This window comes from Brachyistius frenatus, unplaced genomic scaffold (assembly GCF_029030835.1).
Source record: "Brachyistius frenatus isolate BFR_SWC_R1_liver_20210118 unplaced genomic scaffold, ASM2903083v1 Contig_57, whole genome shotgun sequence".
In the NCBI taxonomy this organism is placed as follows: Eukaryota; Metazoa; Chordata; class Actinopteri; family Embiotocidae; genus Brachyistius; species Brachyistius frenatus.
In genome coordinates, this window is record NW_027210656.1 from 1,279,833 (window position 1) to 1,305,287 (window position 25,455).

A 25,455-nucleotide genomic window follows, 5' to 3' on the forward strand; every position below is an offset into this window, starting at 1 on the left:
GTATTTCCACCAGTAGGACCAAAGTCTAAATTAAGTTCTGGGGGGATATTTTTAGCCCCAAAATTCCCTGATTGAGGTGGTATTTTCTGAAGGCTAAGAGGCTTTCAGTTCAGAGCAAAGAAGACTGAATGTTGCTGATTGATCAAGTGTGTTAGTTGTAGTTTGTGGCCAACAATAATTAAAGCAGCAAGAGATTTTCTGACTGCTGTTTTCTGACCAGGAAGTTCAGGCTTCGTTGCCCATTTTTGCAGAGGACGACAGACAGAGGGAGTTTGAGACTGCGGCACTTTTGATATGTCAATGACCTAGTTTGCTTAATCGTACCAGGGCTTTGGTCCTACGGTGGAAACTGCAAATCACAGTATGCTAGAGGATCTTTTTCCCCTGGGAAAGTTTGGGAAATTAAGTTAAAGCACGTTATAATTCTGAGTCTGTGTGTTCAGATATAGCGCTGGAGTGGTGAGTCTATCTGGTTCTATTGTGTTAATTTTAGTAGTCCGAATATCACAGTCCGAATATCGATTTAATTAAACATCACCTCTAATATTTTTGAAAAAGTAGTGTGTAAAAGATATGGTGCAAACAATATCCATCTCAAATGAATACTTGAGCTGTAGTTATTTTTTTCTTGGTTTATGTGAAACAACAAATGCTTAATTTTACACTGAATTTACCAATTTCACTACCAGCAGTGGGTCACTCAGTGTGTGTCAGTGTGTGTGTGTGTGTGTGTGTGTGTGTGTGTGTGTGCATGTTTGCACGTGTTTGGGTTTTGATTTGGCAGAAAAGACAGCAAGGTTTAAAGGAGATTTAAATGCTTCTATTTGAAATACTATTTATTAAAAAACCAGAGACAGAAAGATAGGGAGACAATGTGTGTGTTTGTGTTTGTGTGTGTGTGTGTGTGTGTGTGTGTGTGTGTGTGTGTGTGTGTGTGTGTGTGTGTGTGTGTGTGTGTGTGTGTGTGTGTGTGTGTGTGTGTGTGTGTGTGTGTGTGTGCGTGTGTGAGTGCGTGTGCGTGTGTGAGAGAGAGAGCTTGCGTTTGTCATCTCTGAAAATGGGTGATTTGGTTAAACAGAGGTTCATAATGGACATAATCATTGCACACACCAATTACCTTAAATAAATGATTGCTCTCTCTTGCAATCACACAAAGCGTGTGCTATAATCAGGAAAGCAAATGACTGTTGCTGATGTGTGTGTGTGCAAGCATCAGCCTTTGTGTCTATGTCATTCTGAGTGTGTGACAGGTTGCAACTGAATCTCTCAGATGGACTGCTGAATTAAACCTCATACGAGATTGAAAAAAAGAGTCAGATTAACAGAGAGAAGAGAGGCAGACACACAGAAATGAGAATCGTACACATTTAAAAGCATCTTACATTTGAGCTCCAAACGGATGAAGTCAGTGTTGCCCAGGTTTTCCAGAAAGACGCCGTAGGGTGCGCTAGTCTTGAAATAGAAAGAGATGTCAGCGCTGGTCTCACCCTGAAAGGTGGCGAAGTGCAGGTAGGATGACGGGGTGGTGAATGATGCTGCGTTCCAGTAGTTATCTGTGAAAAAACACAAACAAAATAAATTAAAACTGTGAGCCGTCCCACCTCTCCAACATCCACCAACATCCATTAGCACTGTGGCAAACATTATAACCCATCCTGATCTGACAAGCTGCAGAATAAATCCATTGCAGGAATCATTTAATTAAAAAATATCTGCGCATCCATATTTATTTAATTCGAGAGCCATCCATCTATTCTGGATGCAATATTGTTATCTCACGTCTATTTTTTAACGTGGCTTGTTTAATATCTCCTTACCACATAAAATTCTGTCTACATCAAGTTTTTTTTTAACTTAGCCCGTAATCTCCTGCAACTTCAATATCATTCAATAGAAAGTTGATTATATCAGAATGACAGAAAAACAATTTCTTTTCATCTCAAAGAGGACCGATAAAGGGACACGTGGACAAAATGTTGCGGGATTTCTGATAACTTTTCTAATGACATCTGAATGAAGGGGGGAAACCAGGGGCAGCTAATGAAGACAAAGTAGCACCACGCTAAACAGCTGCTGATGAATTATCAGACGGTGGCTGATGAAGTGACTTCTCTGCTGGAAGAGGAGAGCTGGGAAGAGAAGACAGGAGAAGTGGAAAGAGGCCAGACACGGGTGACAGGACAGAATACTGAAGGAAGGATGGGGGAAAAAAAGCAGAGTATAAAGTCATGCAGAGGGCAGATGACGGGGAGGAAGAAGACCTAGGAGTGGGGGCATGTGGAGGGTATGAGGAAGAAGGGAAAAGTGAAGGCTAATGGGGTATCAGCTAAGTGAGACCTCTTTGATGCCTCCGAGGACCCTCCACTATAACTCTGGAACAGAGGAGCAGCTGTGTACAGGAGAGAAATACATGTGTGTGTGAGAACTGTGTGTGCATAAAAGATGTGAGTAAAAGATGTTGTCAAAGTGAAAAAAACAACAACACTTCAAATGACAACTTCTCCGAGTCCAGGATAACGGCCATCAAACTGCTTGTCTTGTTTGAGTCCAAAACTCAGGTATTCAATTTGTACTCATACAAATCCAAGACAAGCAGCACATCTTCATAACTGAGATGCTCGTGCAGAGAATTTGTCTCAATGTTTATCCATTAATAAAACTGTAGCTGATTAATTATCTCCCAGGCAACTAATCAATTAACTGAGTTATCATTTCTGCACCGCTGCGCTTCCTTTCTACCGTGAGTATATTTAATGTAAGTGTGCAAATGCGTTCATGTGTTGTTTGCGTGTTTGTGTGCACCAGTGTCCATGCATCTGTGTGTTTGCATGTGTCTCCTGCTTCAGTGTGATAAGCGTTCCCCCCAATGACGGGGTTGCGCTCCTCTCCTCTCCTTCATGCCTCACATCCCGTCACCAGGGGCAAAGGAAGATAGCAGCTAAGAACACACACACACACACACACACACACACACACACACACACACACACACACACACACACACACACACACACACACACACACACACACACACACACACACACACACGGACAACCACCTACTGATGCTGTCTTTGTGATTAGTGGGTCTGAAGTTGGGTATACTCTTCATGTCTATACGGAAGGTACAGCCAATTACTGAACAGGGTTAATTCAGGACTAAACGAGGATCGCTGCAGAGGCCACAGAAACAAATGTGTTTACTATGATGTTCCATTGTAGAAGAGGAAAAGGAGGGACACCTGGTTAGTGACATTGATATCTAAAATCACTGACTAGTTACAAAAAAAAATCTGTTGCTTGATTGTAACGTATGCAGGGCTTAAAGTCAGAATAATGATGAGATTTTAACCAAAAATGGAGCTGAGCTGTGGAGCATATTGAAAATGTTTTCTTTTATGTAAAGAAAACTCAGTCCCTACATTACAGGGCATATATATTACATCACAATTACACAGATAACAAGAAAACGTTTTGTCTACACAGATCTTATCTATTTGTATGCATTGGATGTGACCAGAAGAGCTTCAAGCAAGGAGAAAGGAGGCTGACACAGATATACAAGACGGACACTAGGATATAACAATACAGCTCGGAGGCCAGTCTCATTTTTGAGGGAAAGACAACAAGACGAAAAAAAGAGAGGAGTGGGAGGATGGTAAAATTGCTCAAAATGGATCCATGGTTGGAGAACCAAAGGAAAACAACAACAATAAATTAGGGGGTTGACAGAAACTGAATGCTGGCGAGAAAACAGTGTTAGAGGAATAAAGATGGAAGCCAAATCATAAACCTCTGATTGCCCTTGTGCCAGACTCACAGATGCAATTTGTTGGATTGGCTCCGTGGCAGATTTATCACTCCCATATTGAAATGTTTATAAAACAAATGTTTCAAAAGCTGATCCACCACATCCTGACTTCAGGAAAGACATTCATGTCTTTCTATATATTTGTAGACCAAAGTTCTGTTATGTTAGTTCACCGATGATTTACAGTACATGGAAACAAGAAAGAAGAAATCCGTTTAGGAGCTCTGTCAATGGTTAGCGAAGGGCACTTCCAAAACAGGCTGTTTTTAAATGGAATCTGAAGTGGTTTTCTTGACAAGCCATTTTTCCTCTGTCTAATTAGTTCTCAAGGTAATGCAGAAATCCTCATTTTGTTGTCACTTCTCCTCGTGGATGCCTTTGGGCTCTTTGTGTGGTGCACTACTGTGCATAATATGGGTTGAGCCAAGAGTTCCTCATGTTCTTTCAGTTCGTGTGTGTCCTCTGTTGCTGAGCTACTCGATCACTAGAAGCTTTATTTAGTATAGGACAATGGGATACTTATATTCATTATCTTACTTCTTTCAAAGGTTAAAACCGTCATCAGTTAACAGCATGTAACAATACAAAATCCACTCGGTGCCCACCACCTACATACTGATAAGGATGTTCAGTACTAAACTCACAATTTGGCTTTATATTTTGTTAATTCTGGGTTGATAGTGCAATGACTATGGTGATTAGTTTTAGTTTGGCGATTATACCAAATGCACTGACTACTGTTGTTAAGGAGAAAATTCATAGAATGCAATACGATCACTGAAGCTCAGTCCAAAGAGAAAGATGTGTGAACGATGGTTTAAAAAAAAAAAGTAATGTTAGCCATGCCAGTAGTATAGCTTCATGGATGGGATTGTTTCAGTTTTTCACCATTGTTGATGAGTTGGATTAGACTGTCCTCCTCCAAGAAAAACACCCTGTAGGTCGTTGTGTGCAAGGATCTTATTACGACCGGCAGTTATGTTTTAAATTCAGGCGACCTGTAGCGATCGTATAAATAACGACAATCTGGTGTCCCGGACAAGTGATGGAGTTCAGCTGTCGTCTATATAATGAGAGTATTTCTTTGTTAGAAGGAGGTTAGTCGGGTGGATGGCTCCAATACAACAGTCGACATGGGTGCAGGAGACTGCACTTTGCCTCCCATTTCTAACTATGATTCCTGACAGTTTTTTAAAACCACGTTTACTATTGCCATGACGATGAAGGTAGCATAACTTAACATAAAGGTAATAGTAACTTTACCACACAACATAGGTCAAGGCATCACTGCAACCCACACCCATATATTCCCCTAACCCTGACCAAGTGGGTTTATGCCTAAAGCTAACCAGGGGCACTAAATAATGAAACACTACTGTGGGTCGTATTTAAGAGGAACAAACGACCTGTATGGTTGTATGAATTGGAGGACTTTCTATTTCAAACATGGTTAACCTGAAAACAAGGTGTTTAAATCACATTCAAGCACACAACACAACTTGATTTCCCTGTGGGTATCAGTATAGAAAAATATTATGATGAACATGGGTTCTTTTTATGTGTATTCTTTAATGTGTTGTCTACTATAATCCATCAACTCATTTAACTGAAACATGGTGTTACATGAAACACTGCAAACAGCTGTTGACCTCTACATTAGCCGAGAGGGACATGTGTTAAAAAAAAAAAAAAAAAAAAAAAAATCAGGCCCACTGAACTGTGGAGGCTGACATGATGTGAGATCTAGTTGGAGGTGAAGTTTGGGTCTGGAAGCCAACTAGATGATTCATCTGTCTTGTGCTTGACCAGATGGGTCATACGCCAGTACCAACAGATGGTAAGGATGACTGACTGCACTGTCTCAGGTCATTAACACGGACAATTTCAGGCACACACACACAGTCACACATGTCAAACACATTATATGTGCACACTGTTAGCGAGCGGAGACGACGACACTTCTTCCAACCACACTACGTCATATTAATAACCTCATCACATAAGCTGCATGTGTGCGCACGGAGTGACATTTAATATCACTGGAAATTCATGACATTTAAGATCTCAGGCCTGGAGCACTTATTTCTAAGTTTTTTTTTGGAGTAAATACATGCTGTGCCATCTAATTTAACTTTTCCACTTGTGACTTATTCTGCTACACAATTCAGGTTGAAGTGGTTGGGAGGTTTTTTTCACGAAAGGACTAAGAATAACCTCGTCTAACAAGAGAACCAGCGGCACCTCTCCTGGAGGGTCACACCTCTGACTTGCAAAGTGCCCCTGAGGTGGCTCAGATATTGTTCAAAACACTTCAACTGTATACTGTGGTTCTGCAATGTGTTGAACTGTGACACGTCGAGCACATATTTCTTTCTCGTTCATTTTTAAATTTCCACCGAGACCTGCGTTTCATCTCATTTAGTGTAACTAAGCCATCTAAAGCATGTCATTTCATGGTCTAGGTGCTGTATATCCACAGTAAATGTACCATTTGAATCTTCAGGTAATTAGTTTGCTTCATTTATTTGAGATCCGCAAAGCCTTTATCAATCCCTGGGTAATTAAGCTGGTTGTCATACATTTTTAGCATGAAACCTTCAGAGCACAGAGGCATTTTTACAGTATTGAGAGGTGACTTTAAGGAAAGAGAAATTAGAATCATTTAATTTTTTATTTTCTTTCAAATAATTTCTATTAACCTTCCTTACAGTGCAAATAAAAACGTGTTTTTTTGTGGATGTAAGGTTTAATGTTGTTTTTAATGTGTAATTATTATGTCATTGGTATTTAACCAGGTCTCGTTGAGAAAGTTCTCTTTTTTTTAATATTAATCTGATCACAAGAAAAAGTCCTAATCAGACAGTCATACAACCCATATACAAAAAAAAACACAAATAAGGCCAGAATGCCACGACCAACAAATACCTCATACATTTTTGTTTTGTTTATTAGAGTCATAATAAAGCTTTAAAATTACCAAAGGGGATGAATAAACCTAGCTTTAGGGCAAGAATAAGAATAATGCTATTCTCCCCACCAAAGAGGTTTCTTTATGTTTTCAGTGCGGTTTGTTTGTTTCTCTGTCAGCAGGATTATGTAAAAAACTACCAACCGATTTTTATGAAACATGGTGGAGGAATGCAGTCGGGGCAAAGTAAGGACCTATGAAATTTGGAGCAGATCCGAATCACAAGGTTGAGTCATAAATCATTTTTTACTTTTTAATGACATTGTGAAATTGGGTGTTTGGCCTAATAAAAAACACAGGCAATTCTTGAACTACACACATTCACTGCTACCAGTAATCCTCTGGGTACACATGGACTTGCTCAAACTTAATACAGTAAGCAGTTGCTATGCAGCACTCAGGGACAGCTTGGTTTCAATGTACAGAACAGGTACATTATTTGCATCGCCACAGTGCTTGGTATCATAGAAAAGTGGACAGTTGGCCTTGGCGGAGGTCTGCGCAGCCTGACTGCCCTTCTAGATTACATTCAGACCTCTTCACTTTTTGCACACTGTATTGTGTTATATATTTAATTATCTGATATCATGATATACTTCCATTACAAAAACTTATATTTTTTGCAAGTTTACTAAAAATTCTAAGTTGCAATTTCTCATTTAGAAAAGGGTCCAGATCCTTTTGTAAATTCCAAATTGGTTGATGGATGGGCCAAAATGGCACACACGAGGAGATTCACCAAACGCTCAGTGTTAGAATAACATCCCTTACAAGCACACAGGCATATGAGCAGTGACACATGGGTACAAAGCAATTCATTAGTTTTGAACTGTCACAGGTGATCCATGTACGCTTGTATTTGTGGCCAGTCACGAGGCCAAGACTGTCTCACGACATCAAGATAGTCGAATGAGTATGCCCAGCTTTGCTTCATTTTCCATCTTTTATTTTCCTTTCTGTCAATTAAAATGTCCAAACCCTTTTAACATCAATAAATGTGACTAATTCCTCTTAGCCTGCTTGCAACTGTATAGGCTGCCATTAAACTAGCCATGGAAATGGGCTTCATTAATGCTGAAACACGTAAACACAGTCTCTCTCTCTCACACACACACGCACACACACACACACACACACACACACACACACACACACACACACACACACACACACACACACACACACACACACACACACACACACACACACACACACACACACACACACACACACACAGAGTTGAAGTCATACTTGGTCTTGTGGCTAACACATAAAAAAAGAGACAGAAACACGCACAAAGAAGTGTGCATGTGCGCATACACATCAACACATAAGTACCTCCTTACTAAAACTTTTCCTGACTGCTCAAGACATTAGTCATTTGCCTATGAAACCCATTATATGGCAGCCAATCGTCATTGCTCTTACTGAGACAGGGCTCCATGCACAGTATGAGAAGCATCAATCATACACAGAGTACCTATTCACGTGTGAAATTTTTAATATAGATTTAATAAGCCCTAATGGGCTAATGTATAATGTATGCTCCATGTTCCGGTGTCTTGGCCAGCACTATGGCAAACATACCTCAAAGTCATCTTCATTTTAAAGTTTGTTAATTTGGCCACTCAATATGAAAGAGGATAACTCTCTTTGTCCCTCGCACGGACAGAGACGCATATCAGACGATGACAAAGAGAGTATGTCTCCCTCCAAGTGACAGAAGGATCCATCTTTATCAATTGTGTTTTCCACATTGCTGCATGATAGACCCCTCACACACAAACAGATGTGATGTCATGGGTCATTAAATCATGATTTTGTTTGTATGTTGGCAGCTCTGTGATGAAGAGACATTAGCAATAGTAGCATCAGGTTGTTGATGAGGGGACAATAATGAGCATGACACCAGAGAGGAGGAAGGGCACGGCGTTCTGTCATGTTTCTGCACCCTCGACAGAACCAGGCCACTTCCTGTCTGCCAAATGCATGGACGGATGGACTGATAGAGGTAAAATTGATGGTGGAAAATTCAGTGCATGAAAGATGGATATATTCCTTTAAATCCAGCCCTATCTCTCTGTAAAACAGGCAGAATACAGAGGCCACAGAGATCGTGTAGCTATACATTTTATTGTTTCCTTTAGTATGAAAAATGAGCAGTCAATAGATAGTTTATGAAGCCTTATTACTGTAATCATCAGGCTGCCTTACAGTAAAGATTAAATCCGTGTTTGCTTTTCCTCACCAAAGGATATTACTTTCCACAAAATGTCTGCAGAGCAGATAGCAGCATTATTTTCTCTATATACTGTTTTAATCTAATTTTCCTTAGGAGAGAGAATAAATAGAGAGGATGTGAAAGTGGTTTGCATCCCTCAATGGATAACACGTTTAGAAAGTTGGAATCACATTAAGGTCGCTCTCACACCTGTAGATCTGATCATTTGTATTGGACAACAGAAATGAAAAATATTCACTGCTGCCTTTTACTGTCGTTTCACTCTGCTTTATGTTCAGGTCACAATCAGAAGAGTGAAGAGAAAACACTCATAGCTGGCCTGAGGCATATTAAACAAACACAGCAACCCCGTGGCTCCTGACAGCCTTCGGCTGCCTCCAAACAGGCTGTACATGGGGCAGCGAAAAACGGTTTTAAAGCAACCCACGTCAGTCAATGCAGAGCCTTGTCATTTCACAAGCATCAATTTGAAGCACAGACCTGACAAATCATACAGAAGAGAAGACATGCAGAATGTGGTTTTGTGAAGAAGGACAATTACATTTCTAGACAAGCTCTCAAGCATCAGCTCGTGTCATCTCCAAGCTGATTTTCTGATGTTAAGACACAAATGGTCTGCAGGCTTACATAAAAAAACAAAGGCTGCAGCCACTGAATATCCCCTCGTAATGGGAGCTACTTGCTATGGTTCTGTGAATTCACACCATTAGGATACGTTTAATATCATCTATTTGACTTTGTATAAAAGCCAAATAAAGATTCAGAATGACACATTTTTCATTTAACAAGTATAACAGCAGCAATCAGGAATGTGATGCAATACATCCATGCTGACCAGACAGACTCAGTCCACGCTGCAGGACTGACAGACAGGTTCAGGACAAAGTGAAACCGCACAGGGTCATGAGTTGTATGGGAAGAGAAGTGCCAATATCATAGTGCTGCAGAATCTGTATGTGTCTTCCAGCTGACCCGGAGTCCCACAGAGAGCAGTGTGCCAACACTGATTAGAAGAATAGACAGAAAGAGAAACATCAAGGATTAAACTGCCTCTGTGTTTGTGTGTGTGTGTGTGTGTGTGTGTGTGTGTGTGTGTGTGTGTGTGTGTGTGTGTGTGTGTGTTGTCTGCAGTGTCTGACATCCGATGTTTACCTGAGAAGCAGCCTAAACTAAAGGGACTTGACTGAACAGAATAAAAGGATGAGAGGATGAGTGCTTCAATGGAAAATATCTGATCTGAGTTCAGAGACTTTCCATTTATCTGGCCACACACATACATTAGCACAAATGCAAACAGACAGGAAAACACACATACGCGGAAGTGCACAATACCACACATATACTACTAATAATATACCGCAGCAGAATGACAGTCAAGATAAAGCCACGGTTTCTCTGAGTGATTTGCAAAGAGTGAATTGGCGCAATGTGTTATTTTCACACTCGGTGCAAACCCAGAATAACAATGTGCCCAATTGTACTCCGCTATGCATGAAGTGCTTTCTCTTGTTCGCTCTTATGATAGTTTTTAATTAAGACCTGATTAAAACCATCCACGGCAAACAGTCAAAAGAGGTTTGTTACTTTCCAAAGGTTTTGCTAACTATGTCTGAATGTATTGCACAGTCTAAAACACACTGATAATGCTTAAATTCCACTGGGATTCGGCACAAAGAAATAGGCAACATTTCGTCCACATGAAAAGAGTGATGATAGTTAAGAAAAAAATGCTCCTTCCCTTCTTCCCTCCTTTTGATTTCTGATGTTTGCATAAATTACCATTTCTATAATTTCTTAGGGTAAAACAATGAAAAATAGACTTCGTGACTACACCATAGTTACACTTTTTGGTGACAGAATAAACTCCTCACAACCTCTGGAATTTCTGTTTTCATCACCCTAAACAAATATAGTTGGTGTATTGAAACACAGGCTTGCCAATGTACACCATAAGTGTGGTGTAACTGGGGCAATGGTGAGACACACTTACCGCAGGCTGATAACGCTGTAAGATGCTTCCACAGAGTGAGGAAGAATACCATCTAGTGCTTACTTGCTTTAAGTGAGGATCATTTTTAACACGTCAGTGACATAAAAGTTATCTGCGCTCACCTCCCACTGCAGCTGCAGCAAATTACTCGTTACAAACCTGCCACATAAAATACTTAATTCAGGTAGTACATGAACTGTGAGTGTACAAATGTAGTCGTCTATCATTCTACAATTCCTTGCACTTTGCTCACCTGCGCTACACAAACCTTTTAGTTTTTTTTCTACTACATACCTGAAGACATCAAGAGTGATGAAGTCAGCTGACATTGGCTAAGTTGTTATGGGTAATTTTCACCAAGTAAAGAAAAGGCCTTGAGAAAAGTAGAGATGGAAAGTACTGTAGTGCAAAGGGGCCTCAACACTTTGAAAATGTTCTCCCCCATCATTCTTTCAGATAGATGGACGTATCATTTGGATGCATCCTCAGCACACAAAATTATGAGTCAAAGTTTTAGCTTCTAACATTGTTCCTGCCTGGCATTCCTAAATTTTCAGCGAATTTATTCAGTCTTAATTGAATCTTTTTTAATATTCCAATCTGGTTTCAGGCTGATTCCCTGCATTAAGTAAGAGAGAGCAATGCCCTGGGTCACAAATGACCAGTTCAGACAAAAATTACAGGATAATGCAATCGTATTTATTTGAGATCTTTGCGATTCATTCTCTGTACGATATCACCTGAAATTGATGTGTTGACAATTCCACTATGGCTCACCGTACATGCTTAATTCATACGTGCTAATATCATGTATGGCCTGGAGGGCTCTGTTGTAAATACAACAGACTCACGTCTTCTACAAGGTAAAAATACACATGCATTTATTCTACTGTAACAGACACAACTATTTCCAAAATCTGCAGCTGTACCATTGACTGTTAGTCCAGGAGTTTCCTAAAACTTAACATTATATTAAAAAAAAAAGTCCTCTGCTCCCCCCGATTGTTCAAAACCTACACGTGGTGTCAAAAGGGGAATTTAATACGAGCTTGTATTAAAGAGACTGGAGATGTTCTCTTGATTCAACCTGTGGTGAGCCCTTCGCAAAGGTTATGCAGTCAGGCCTCGACAAGCAGCGGAGGATTATTTTGAAAATGAAACCACTCCTCTCCGTGGCTGACTTGGAGAAGGTCATTAACGCACATATTTCTTCTCAATTAGACCACTGTAACTGCACTCCTCCTGACTCAACTCAAAGGTGCCGCTCACACCTGCAGCTAATCCAGAATGCTCACACCAGTTTTCCCCCATCCTGTGTCGGCTCCTCTCCGGTTTGAAGTTCACTTTTAAGATCTTATTGACAACTCAAAAAGCACAGTGTGATAGAGCTCCTGGTTACATGACTGGTCTGTCTTTCAACTTCTTCTTCTTCTTGGAGCACCCTGCTGTCTGTTCCACATGTTTCAGTGCTGTGAATGGTCTTAAATGAGCTAAATCAGATCAGGAGTTTTCACAAATCAATTTCAATGGCAGCTCCTGCAAAGAATCCTTAGTCCGGGTATTATGTCGTACCAACGTGTAATGTCTTTATAATAAAAATAATTAATTTGAAACCAAAATGAATATTTCACTGAAACTAATTATTGTATGCTATCTGTTGTATAAGGGCTGAAACAATTATTTTTTACTCTCAATTATTCATTATCGGCCAAATGATTTTCTTGATTAATCAATGAAGCACCTAGTCTATTAATTGTAAGACAACAGGGTAAAACCTCTGTTTTCTAGAGCTCATAGTGACTTTGCTCATTAGTTTTTTTTTCTTTTTCTCAAATACCTTTTGAATTCAGATTCCTCATAAAGGAGAACCTGACACAGGTAAACATTTTATATTGTTAAACAAAAAAAAACAATGAATATATAATCTGAACCTCTGCTAATAAATTGTATGAAGCTCAAATATCATTAATTCATTCAACGCCTTTTAGCTCACGTTCAGTTTTTGATCATCATTCTTGACGTTGATGTGGTTTTAATACATCACACAAGCTGTCCGTCCTTCAGGAAGGTTTAGACGGCTGCTAAAACTGACGATAAACCCTCCACAGCAGAGTACAGATGTTATAATGACGTAACACTTACCATCTCCTTGGCAACGCAGTGGTCCGACATTTAGTTTGGCCTCAGAACCCGGTCTGTTGGTGTCACCCACGGCAACCTGGCTGACTGGCAGGTGTTCTTTATAAATTAAAAGACCAGAATCTTCTCTCCTGTAAGATGAGTTAGAGAGAAAAAAAAAGCAAGCAGACAGAAGAAAGAAGTCTTTTCACGTTGCAATTTCTCCATCTTTCGATGCTCAGAAAACCTTCTTGTACTTTCTACATTTTCTGATTCGGTTTAATTCAGACTTTATTAATCTCAAATAAATAAAATAGAATAACATTCGTGATTACTGGCTGACACTATTCACAACTGCGCCAACACAGCGTTCCATGAACAATTACTTGCCTTTAAGCCGTGACCACTCAGATAAGAGCTTTTGATTCTGAAATGAAGAAAGGAAGGCTCAAACTGAAGATGAAAAATGTCCCCTGACCCAGGAGAGAGAAACATTGTGTATAGCATATGGTAGCTGCATGTGTATAATAACCTTTCTTAAGGCATAGCAGTTGTTCATACATCATACAATATAGGTATATGGAAAAATATGTAGTGTCGGCACTTGCAAGCATGCTGTTAACGTCGTGGGCGACTGTGCACAGGTATGGATATCTGTTTCATTTATGCTATTACAGTATGCGTGGGTGAAGGGTGTGAATGTGTGTATGAAAATGAGATAAAATCCACAGAATTGATCGATCAGCTAAAAGCAGAACATGATATCAATACAATCATAAATAATACAGCAACTCCATATATTATCTTGCTATCATGTTAATTAGACCACTGACAGTAATGTAACAGTACTACAAATGTTAAATATTACAATAACATCTTTCAAAATGGCAATAAATTTAAGCAGGATATTACAAATTCTTTATAAACGTCAATTGATTCCCAGTTGTTGCTGTTTGGAAATGAGTCAGTGAAAGATCGAATGCATGTGTGTTGCTGAGTAAGCACGCGTGTATACATGCGTGTGTGTGTGTGTGTGTGTGTGTGTGTGTGTGTGTGTGTGTGTGTGTGTGTGTGTGTGTGTGTGTGTGTGTGTGTGTGTGTGTGTGTGTGTGTATATATGTGCTGCCAAAAGTAAGGGTAATGACTGGAAACAGTTATATTGGTAATATTTCAAAAACTCACTCAGCCAAACAATGAGACATTAATGCACACAATATTAATAGAGAGAACGAGCCAGTGTAAGAGTTATTTGTAATCTCATCAGTTTTTAGAGATGAGGAGGGAGACATGAAAGAAATTGAAAGCTCCTCTTCTTGCTAACACTCAGTAATTACTCACAAACAAACAGCATGCACACACATGCACACACACGCCCACAGACAGCGATGCAAACAGGTTTAATGAGAATATCCATCAGCTGGCTAAAAGAGCTTTGAAACACAAACTGTTGGTTCTGGAGGCAAACGACCCTCTTAAATAAACACATCATTGATGACGGCATTCATCATTCAGTCACTTTAGCATTTGAAGTTAGACACCTCATCAGGTTGTCCAGCTGAGGCAGATCCTGTACTGACAGGTTATTGCAAACATGAGCAGTAGTGACATATTTAGTTTCATCAAAATTTACATCAGTATACCTTCATGCAGTCATATCATAATTTTGCAGGCTTTCAGGCAATATATTCCTTGTGTGGGTTATGCAGGCATTCAGAAATGTTTCACTTGTAAATGTCAACCAAGATGAAGTTGTCTATAACAGCACTTGTACTTATGACACATAATAGGCACTTAATACGCACAATGATCTTCACATCATTTTAAACCGAAAGTATTTCAGTTGAAGATCTGAAATGTAATACTTTGAAAACTATGCAATGTTGTGAGAGAAAACTAAAAGTTCGACTAGTTCATCCGATCGGCTGAGAAAATCTGTGGGTGGGTTAACTGAATGACAAACACCTATCCGTCCCTGAATATCTGTTGAGGAAGTTTGAGTACAACTCTTAACTTTTTGTGACACCTGCCATGCTAATAGTAAATGACGAGTGGTGATACTGGGCAGATCCCAGCAGCTAAAACAATTACTCAATACATTTTGTAAAGGTAAGGCAAAGAGAACAAATCTGTTCAGTAATTTTCCCCCTCATTAGTGACTGTAATTGACCATCACTAACCTTTGTCCACCTTAGTTACTGTTGATATGCTTTCCACTTTAGCACACACATTTACAGTTTATCATCATTAAAATGGTAAACTTGTCACTCGAAAGTCTTTGTAATTTTTGAAACAATGGGTTCTTGTTTTTCAGAAATATGTGGACAAAAGCAGTTTCTTATTTCTAACGGTCACATATTGAAACTTGTTTGTAGATTGAGTTGTGTCCAGCTTGCCAGCTAAACATGAACTGAAAATTCTTTCTCCAAGAAACTTGAAAGCCACATACAATATGATGCTGTGACTACATTTTATAAGCAAAATGTCTGCTTAAATCAATGCAAACCGGAAACAGTGAGGAACACAGTCCCGGTTTAACTATGTGTATGAGCTGAATTATTTTGTGACAGTCTGACTCACCATTGTTTGGCGTCGGCATCGCAGTTGCAGTCGTACTTGGGATCAGTGCAGTTTCTGTCGATGCCACAGGCGCATTTCTGGATGCCGGGCCCTGAGCCGCCCCAGTAGAAGTGCTTCTCACTGCCTCGGCCCACCCACCATGTGTAGGGGGTCCCATCTGAGGAACAAACACAAACATACAGAGAAAAAAAAGAAAAGAAAAGTCAGTTCTTTTCAAGTAGGAAAATAATCCCCACTATGCCCCAATGTTCCTACTGGTTTTTGGCTTTGTACCACAATGCTTATTGGGTTCCTCACAGGAGAGAGAAACAAAGACACAAACTTTGGTGAAGGCAATACAATTGTCTTTCTAAACTGTCTGAACTCATTCCCATTACAGGTGATTAATCGCTTTTGTTGCATTAATGTGCATTATATTGACAATTCACAGCTGCCAGGTGAATATCATTCATTTGCTAAACATGTTTTACACAGCTGGATGGTAAATACCTTTGAGACTGGCAGGCACACTTAGTCACAGATCACACCTGTGAATTTAGATTTCTATCAAAGCAGCTTCAGTGCTGCATTAACATCCATCTTTTGTGATCCTGTGTGTGAACCCGTGTGTATCTAATTGTTGCTGTGAATGTAGGTACTTATGGGCGCATCTGATGACACACAAACACTTCTTTGTGTGCATGTGTGTGCAATTTCTTGTGTGTGTTATAATGAGTGGATAAAAGGTGAAGGAAGGCTGCTTTTCAATAAGAAATGCAATATTGTTTTTGTTGACTTGGATAATGTATTCTGGCATGGCACAGTAACAAGGCAGAGAGATAGGTGAAAATATCTTGTGGCTGGCAATATATCACAATAACAGCGAGAGGATGAAACAATATTATGTTTCCCTCTTTATTCCAAGAAAATAAGCTGCATTGTCAATATCGCTTTGTCAAATTCCATCAGAGACAATGAAATCTCCTGAGCCTCATTTCTTACAGAGGGGTACATTGGCAGACTTTTGATGCAGCACAATTGCATTGAGAGGTGTGATATACTGTATTATTGCACTTTAGATTTTCTGAGCTGGGGCTAAACTCCAGGAAGAAGTTACAGATGCATGTGTATGTATGTGTGTGTGTGTGTGTGTGTGTGTGTGTGTGTGTGTGTGTGTGTGTGTGTGTGTGTGTGTGTGTGTGTGTGTGTGTGTGTGTGTGTGTGTGTGTGTGTTTATATAGTATATTATGAGTGTATATGTGTGCGTGTTTGATCTCGGTGACCTGTGGGTTTATTGCCCTCATAAAGAGAATTAGCCTCATCTCTCTTCAAGCCACTGTTCAGACAAGCCATTGTCAATGGGATTAACAGTGCCTCCACAAGAGACTTCACAATCCTCTCCCTTTGTGTGTACAAGTACATGTGTGTGTGTGTGTGTGTGTGTGTGTGTGTGTGTGTGTGTGTGTGTGTGTGTGTGTGTGTGTGTGTGTGTGTGTGTGTGTGTATTGTTGATGTGCTACTATACTAGTGAGCATCGAGCCCAGTGGTCCCGTACCACGGTCAACACAGTTTAGCCCCCCGCCTCCAGAAACACCACCCGACTCACAACCAAGCAAACGAGTCAAGTCATTGTCCTTGAAGCTGAAAGGCAAAAGAGTATTGGTATGCTCCTTCCAGCTCTACCATGGCTAGGGAAGAAATATTAGGTAAAGCCTTAGGGCAAACCAATTTCTACAAGCAACACCCCATAATCACTGAAAATGTTCCTGCATCCAACAGCTCCAAATTTATGATTCTCAAAAGCAACATAACGGCCTGGCCTGTACTGAGTGCACGCTGTAATAAGGGAAACAATGGATAAATGCAGACATACATCTGTGTTTTTGTTATTATTGAAAGCAAGCCATTTTTATTATTGCGGTGATAATGGAATCTATGATAATTATGTCGGATAATGCACAACATGGACCTGAAGTGGGGGAAGCACTTGAAGCCTGGTTTAAAATAGTGAGTCTTTCCTCTGTGCTCATCAGTCCACTGCTCTATGTGCTGGTTACTCATTATACAAGGGCAGAGCTGTCACACACACACACACACACACACACACACACACACACACACACACACACACACACACACACACACACACACACACACACACACACACACACACACACACACACACACACACACACACACACACACACACACACACACACACACAAATACAGCAGGCACCACAGCGGAGAAAATGGGGAAGACTTGGCAGTAAGAGAGAGAGGAGGAGTATGTTATCAGCCACCTGTTCCATGAGAAGAACATAAACTTTCAGAGATATGTCAGTGCCCACTTTTAATCCACACCCATTTTGTGTTACACAAATGTATAGAGTTTATTATGCTAACAACAAATTGTTAACCCGATCTGAAAAGTACTTGAATTCTTGGAGACTTTGAGGCTGAAAACAACCGGTTCTTCCTCGTCTCTGTCAGCAGTACCTGCCTGCAGTTACTACATGATGATCAGAGGGAGGAGGACAGAGATGAGGATGAAAAATGCCACAGCGGTGTCAGGTTTATGTTGTATTAGCTTAAAACCTTTTGATAACAGATATTTAACATTATGTGTAGTAATTCTATTGTCTGTATCTTTTATTCTGGTGATGGTGAAGGCTATCTTTATCAGAAAAAATACACTTGTCAATTTAAAAAATATAAATCTCTTCTTTGCATTCATGAATTTGTCGTCTTGTTCACATTGAATAAACGACCCCTTGTTTTTTGTCTCAGGCAAAGGGACAAATACATGCTCCCCATAAGCCCAAAGTCGCATTGTCTCACTTGCTTGTTTGGCCTCTCACTGTCCCTGCCTTATCATGACACACTTGATTCCAGTATTCTCTCCAAAGTTTTTCAGACAAGCGAGGAGATTTTCGTACAAAAAAACACCCACTTGACCCATATGATAACTTGATTTTCAGAGTGAGGAGAGGAGAGAATAAGTGGTGAAGCGGGGCATCAGGTGGAATGGGAGCTTCAGAATGGATCGTGCCAGTTTAAGTCTCTCGTGTGATTCGGTTTGCTCTGCCAAAACAAACAAAGTCAGGAGTGGAGAAAGAGAGGGAAGAGGGTGGAGGGGTAGATGAGAACACGATACCATGGATGGATGAAGATGTGAGGGAGGAGAGATAGAATCATACTGGCAGAGAGTTCACGTGGAGGGCCGCAGAGAGAGGGCACTGCCAAGAGGAGGCTCAGCAGCATGGTTGTTTTTTTTTTATGTGCGTGTTTTGATAGGAATAGAGAGGGTGTGTTCTAATGTACAAAAGCCTGGGTTTAAAAAGCAGGTGCACAGTAATTATCATAAGTCCCACTGAAGTATGATTAGTATTAAGAGTGGTAGCATTATGCGTTTGTGTAATTACAGCATTACATTACAGAGAGAAAACAGAAGAACTATTCTGCTATGAATTTGATAAAATGCTGGGTTAGGCCTGGTGGCTAGAGCTGCAACAATTACTCAGTCAATTCGTTGATCCAACTATTTTGAAAATGGAGTATCGTTTGGATTGATTTTTTTTTTTAAATGACAAATGCTAAAATTCTTTGACTCCAACCTCTTAAATGTGAAGATTTTCTGGTACTTTTAGTCCCTTGTGATAATAAACAGAATATATATATATTTTTTGTGTGAAATGTTGACCAAGACAAAAGAGGACATTTTAAGTTGCATTTTGGGCTTTGGGAAACGTTGGTTAACATTTCTGCACCATTGTACTGTAAAGACCAAACATTCATCTATTAATGGACAAAATGATTGCCAGATTAAATGATTAAATGATAAGGAAAATAATCATTATCAATCATACCTTGAATAGTAGAACTTTAGTCGCGCTTAAAATGGCACTTACTGATAGCACTTTGTAATTTGGCTTTCTTGAAGAAATTGTATTTTCTTGATTCTTGTTCTGGGTTTTGTACCCTCATGGTTGAAATGCACTTATTGTAAGTCGCTTTGGATAAAAGCGTCAGCTAAATTTAATGTAATGTAATGTAATCATTAGTTGCAGCCCTACTGATGGGTCTAACACATATAAATAAATGCTCACGATATACATGTATGTCTTGTCTTGGGATTTGCACTGCTGTGTTTACCACATAAAAGGAAAATCTGGGTTTTTTAGATATTTTATGATCACTATTTATGTTTTATTGACAATCATTCTGTAATACCTGAAAAAGTAACATGCTGTCATAATGTGGTTGATAATTTGGCTGATTGTTAGACTCTAAAGTCTTTTGCCACTTTGTAGTAGAAGTGTTGCATTATTCCTGTTCTGTCTGTTCCTGTCCTGAGTAAAATGATATAGAGGCAGGTAGAAAAATAAGCCGCACTACAGTATGCAAATAATATCCAAGCAGTAATGAATGATTGTTGTGAATGATGAATGTTTGTCTCATCTTTATAATCTTACTCTCTTCATCCATCCTCCTCCCTTTTTTTTCTCTTTTGTAGCCAAAATCCCTCAACAAACGTGGAAAACGGAAAACAGACATGACAGATTGAAAAGGCCTGAGGTTGTGTTCCTCCTCTGTCCTCAGGGACAGACACACCACACCACTTATTGTGGTGGGTTAATCTATCTGTTACGTCAGCAACACAAAAAATATGCACACATTCACACCTACAAACACACTCACACCCCCATTTATCTCCACTCTTATCCAGAGAGGTTAATGTCGACATCTTCATCATGCATGCTGTATTTTATACTGATTCATACTCTCCCCTCCAAAGCCAAGACAGATAGAGCAGTGGAGGGAAAGACAAAGACACATGGAAGAGAAGGAGCAAGAGAGAGATAAAGGGGGGGCGCGTGTGATAAGAATAATGACAGCAACACAAAGACAGCAAAGATAACCAGGAAAGTGTGAGTGATAAAAGATCATACAGTTTCATTGTTCTCTCACAACCATCGATGTCTCAGCAAGCATTTTGATCTTCTGGTGTCCAGAATACTTGTTTCAGATCAGAAAGATCACAGCTTTTCACTCGAGATGGTACCCATAGCGTTTACATTAGGACTGAGCAGAGTAAACCCCATAGTTCAACACCTTAACTTTCAAGACCATGTCCAGACATAAGAATAAGAATGCATTTACATAGATGTGCATTGAGTAGTCACTGAATAATAATAATTAAAAAAAAAAAAACATTGCGGTCGCTACAGTAGCTTGGCAAAGATGGGCTTGTGCAGGTCACTGGTGACAATTGCCTTTGACCAATCAGTAGTCTGTAGTGTTTTCACATAAGTTTTTAGTATCGGCTCAGCTTGCTTGAAACCTTGACGGCGGTGAAACCAAAATAGTTCCATCTACCAGGTACGAGCCACAACTTCTGCCTTAATAGCAAACCAAAACAGTCAATACAGTCAAATGCAATCGAGCTGAACCAGGACCAGAAAAGGGGCTACAGATAATTTAGCAATTGCAGTGAAGATCTGGTGCATGTCTATGATTTGTTAGCTTTTCATTATTGTGCTCTTCTGATGAATGCGTTTTAAATTATCAAGCAATTATTTGCTGTATTATTGTTATTAATGCTGCTTAATCATTTAGGAGAGTTTTAGAGGTTTAGTCTGTGTACGTGTCATGACTGGTCAGGTTACCTGTTATTTAATCATGAAGGGTGGTGGGATATAGCTGCAGATTAGCCCATGTCTTTATTGCACTTAATACATTTTTGATTTCTAGGTTTGTCGAAAATATTTTCATTATCTTTTAGGTGTGGTTTGTGTTAAAGCTGAAACGTCCGGGCCATGTGCTACTAGTGTGATCACTGATTGACCTCACTTGTGTCCACAACCCCCATATTATCCGTGACAAGTGCTCGTACTCAACACAACAAGTGCCCACCCACATTTACTTCATATCGAAGGGTCACACCAGTCAGACTGTGAACTGAAAGGTCAGTGGATCCAAAATGGCACTCGACATGCTCGGGTGCTCATATCCCCGGTGTGGGAGATGAAGGCTTTTAAGAGAGGCGGACAGTTGGAGTTGAAATGCCAGAATGGCTTTCGTAAACCTATGATTTGGCTTGCTCATAAACCTCAGACATCACCTTTTAGTTTGCACCTTTCTGGAGTCAATACGTCTAAAAGTGTGGTCATTATTGAATTTATTCTCTGGCCCTCTGACTGACAGGTGTCTGTCAGGCCAAATGTAAAGGTAAACTCATCGGTGCATGAATGTGTGGATGAGAGTATAAACTGTTATTCCGCTCACTGCACTGATCTCTAAGGGGTGAGTGTGAATCAATACTTTTCTTCTCTCTCCTCTAACGAGAGCAGCTACTGTATTATTAGGAAAAAAAAGGTAAGAGTAAGAATAGGCCTCATGCAGACTGCCAGACCCTTATCTATGCTGAAAAACAACAATCAGGAAACAACAAAAAATATGCCTGCCCATTCATATGTCCCTGCTTTTACTGTCGAGGCATCTGGACAAAGACAACACACACACACACACACACACACACACACACACACACACACACACACACACACACACACACACACACACACACACACACACACACACACACACACACACACACACACACACACACACACAATCAGTCTTGGAGAGGTTTCACACACAGTCATGGATCAATTCATCTTTGTCAGGGCAACGTTATTTTTTGTTCTTTGTTTTCCTCGTTTGTTTGCATTTCTGTTTGTAGGCAAGAGAGCCCGATTTTTTTCCCCACTCTCCACCCGCTGGTCTCTGTTAGCCTCCTATCCTCTTAATATCTCTGTTTTTGTCGGGAGGCTGTCTCTCTCTCTCTCTCTCTCTCTCTCTCTCTCTCTCTCTCTCGCTACAGATAATGCAGTGTGAGTTTGTGTGTGTATGAAAGGCAGAAGTAGCATTTGTGTGTCTTTTCTTTGTCTCTGTCCTTTTTTTTTTATCTGTACAAGTGCATGTGTGTCTGTTCTCCTCTCTGCTCCTTTTAATCTGTCTCCGTGACTTTGCTGGGCTCCCCTGTCTCTCTCTATTGTCTCAATCCTTCTCCTCTCCCTAACCACCTATCCATCAAATTACTTTGAGAACCTCCCCTACCTCACAGCTCTACCTCAACTTTCCCCATCTCTAAGGCCCCCACATATTTAGGGCTCTCTCTTCTTCATGCCCCCCCACCTTTTCCTTGCTCTCTCATATCTCCTGGTCTCAGAGGCCTCCTCCTTCTCTTTATCTCTCTTCCTATTATGTCTTTCTAGCCTCACTTTACACTCCTCGATCTCTTGCTCTACCAGTCTACTCTTTTCCCTGTCCTCTCTCTCTCTCTCATATCTGCCTTGCACACCTTTTCTTTGCATTCTCATATCAGCTGGTCTCAGTGGCCTTTCTCTCTCTCTCTCTCTCTCTCTCTCTCTCTCTCTCTCTCTCTCTCTCTCTCTCTCTCTCTCTCTTTCTCTCGCTCCCTGCTCCATATCTGTCCATCTCCACGACTCGTTCCTGGCATCTAATCTCTTTATGTTCTCATTAGTTCCGCTATAATCTGCCCTTTAATCCATGCTAATTGCAAACTCCCCTTGCTCTGATCCTGATCTGAAGCTGTATTCGAAACACACCCCGCCCAGCCTGTCTGTCTCATTTGGTTTGATCTGCAAAGGGCTACAATGCATACAAAAATATCCAGTGCCTGTGATCTGTAAATCCTTGTAATTCTTTGGCGGAGTAAATGTTGGTGACATAAGGATCTTAATATTCAAGGGTAACCTAAAGGTGCCTTGCAGGTTTTGAGCCGTGATACGGAACAATGCTTTAAAGTGTGGGTCCTCGTTTGTGTGTGTCTAATGAGTGAGGACACTAGCACGTCAAGTAGGTGATACAACACATAAACCTGCCAAACATGGGGGAAAACAATTTAAGTTTTTTGCGCTTAAGGATACACGTTTACAAGGTTGTAAGTTTTAGTTTTGGTGAGAAACGCTGAATGAAAATTTAACTTTGTTTGCCACATCATACACTCATAATGCTGTGTGTCAGTTTGTAATTTTTTAATTGTTTAAAAAAAAAAAAAAAAATCAAGCAACCGATTGATCATTAAATTAAAGTAAATTCTATTACAGATACAGTTCTGCGCATTGAACAAACTAGCCAATTATGTATCTTTGGTGCTGTGTTACTACCATTTGTTCCATTTTAAAGCTCCAATGTTTCCATTTATTTTTTTTTAAATTGTAAAACAGGTTTAAGTGCTTCATAAATAGTGTTAAAACACAGCCTGTATTCAGCAACTGTGCTGTTTGGACTTTAATAGGTTTGTGATGTCACAAACGCATGTCCACCCTCAGCACAGACCACTGTGACCTTTCATAATGAATAAAACAACGAACGGTCACTCTGTTCATGAGCCAGCAACCGACAAAACCAATGAAAACCTGTAGTCGGCCCGGGCGTGTGTCACTCAGAAAAGAGAGAGCCAATCAGAAGAGAGTCACTGCTATCAATTTGCCTCAAAGACACAGACACAACTGTTCTCGGTAGAGCTCCAGAGAGAAGCTTGGAAGAGGAGACATAAAACTATATTTAGATATTTTTTGGTTCTTAAAACCAAAACCATGTCTTCTTATGGATATCAAGGCTGCGACTAAATCAGCAAAACATTTGATATAAGCGACATTTAAATGTGGTGAACATTTATTTCTTAAACAACATTTAGTTTCTTTGCTGTGCCCTCTATTGCAAAATAACCCAGAAACAAATTCTCTACATCCTTCATTTTGGTTACGGATCGAAAAGGTTAAAGAGGAAATGAGTTTGCGGCTGCCTGCAGTGTGAGCAATGTCAGGTGAGACATCGCCGTTGTCGACATCAGAACCCACAGCAGACAGACTGGGAAAGGATAATGAGTTATTTCAACAGTTTCTACCTGAGAGCACCCGTAACGGGATCCACCTCCCTGACAGTTCTGAGGCCGAGCCCCGTCCCGCACCCACTGTTCAGCACACCGTCATGCTCTAGTAATTTCACTCTGCATACCTCTGCACCCATCTACAACTCTTCACAGGTCATCACCGAGTGTATCCGTCCATTAAATGAATAACACCCTGGAAAGAGTGTAGACGGGTGGGACGAAGGGAAAATTAATATCAATGGTTATGTCTCTAATTGGCTTGTCTGCTTGATAAAGGGCACAATAACCAGACTCTGCCGCAAATACACCCCCCTTTCTTTCCCCCCATACACACACACACACACACACACACACACACACACACACACACACACACACACACACACACACACACACACACACACACACACACACACACACACACACACACACACACACACACACACACACTCCATAATATGCACTAGCGCCAGCATGTGCACACACAAAAACACACACCTCCAGCAGCCATTGTAACTGACAAAAGTGTAGGTTGAAGACTATAAACAACCATAATCATCATTACCGCGGGGTAATCTCAATCAGTATGTGTGTGTCCGTGCATTTATGACCATAAGTCACATTTAGTGCCGTGTCCCCTCAGGTCAAGGCCGATGGACAGATGTGTCATGAAGGAAAATGGCCTCTGCCAAGACACACACATTTTTCATTTCACTTTTTTTACTCGCGCCATCCATCTCCCTGCATATCTGTCAGCCTCGTCATATGGATGGAGATACAGTGAACAACACTCATAATTACAGAGAAGGATGAACGGGGCATAAACAACTCCGCAGAGGCGAGGGCAAA

General features: G+C 40.4%; 1 protein-coding gene across 1 annotated transcript in view; it reads right to left on the minus strand.

The window, feature by feature from the left end:
• Nucleotides 1–25,455, minus strand: part of cntnap2a (contactin associated protein 2a) — a 317,507-nt gene that overhangs the window by 41,698 nt on the left and 250,354 nt on the right. Inside the window, exons 16-18 of the mRNA XM_069705533.1 lie at nt 15,706–15,862; nt 13,153–13,280; nt 1,383–1,553 (exon numbers count right to left, since the gene is read on the minus strand). Coding sequence (XP_069561634.1) covers nt 1,383–1,553; nt 13,153–13,280; nt 15,706–15,862 — 456 coding nt within the window. The remainder of the gene's footprint in view (nt 1–1,382; nt 1,554–13,152; nt 13,281–15,705; nt 15,863–25,455) is intronic.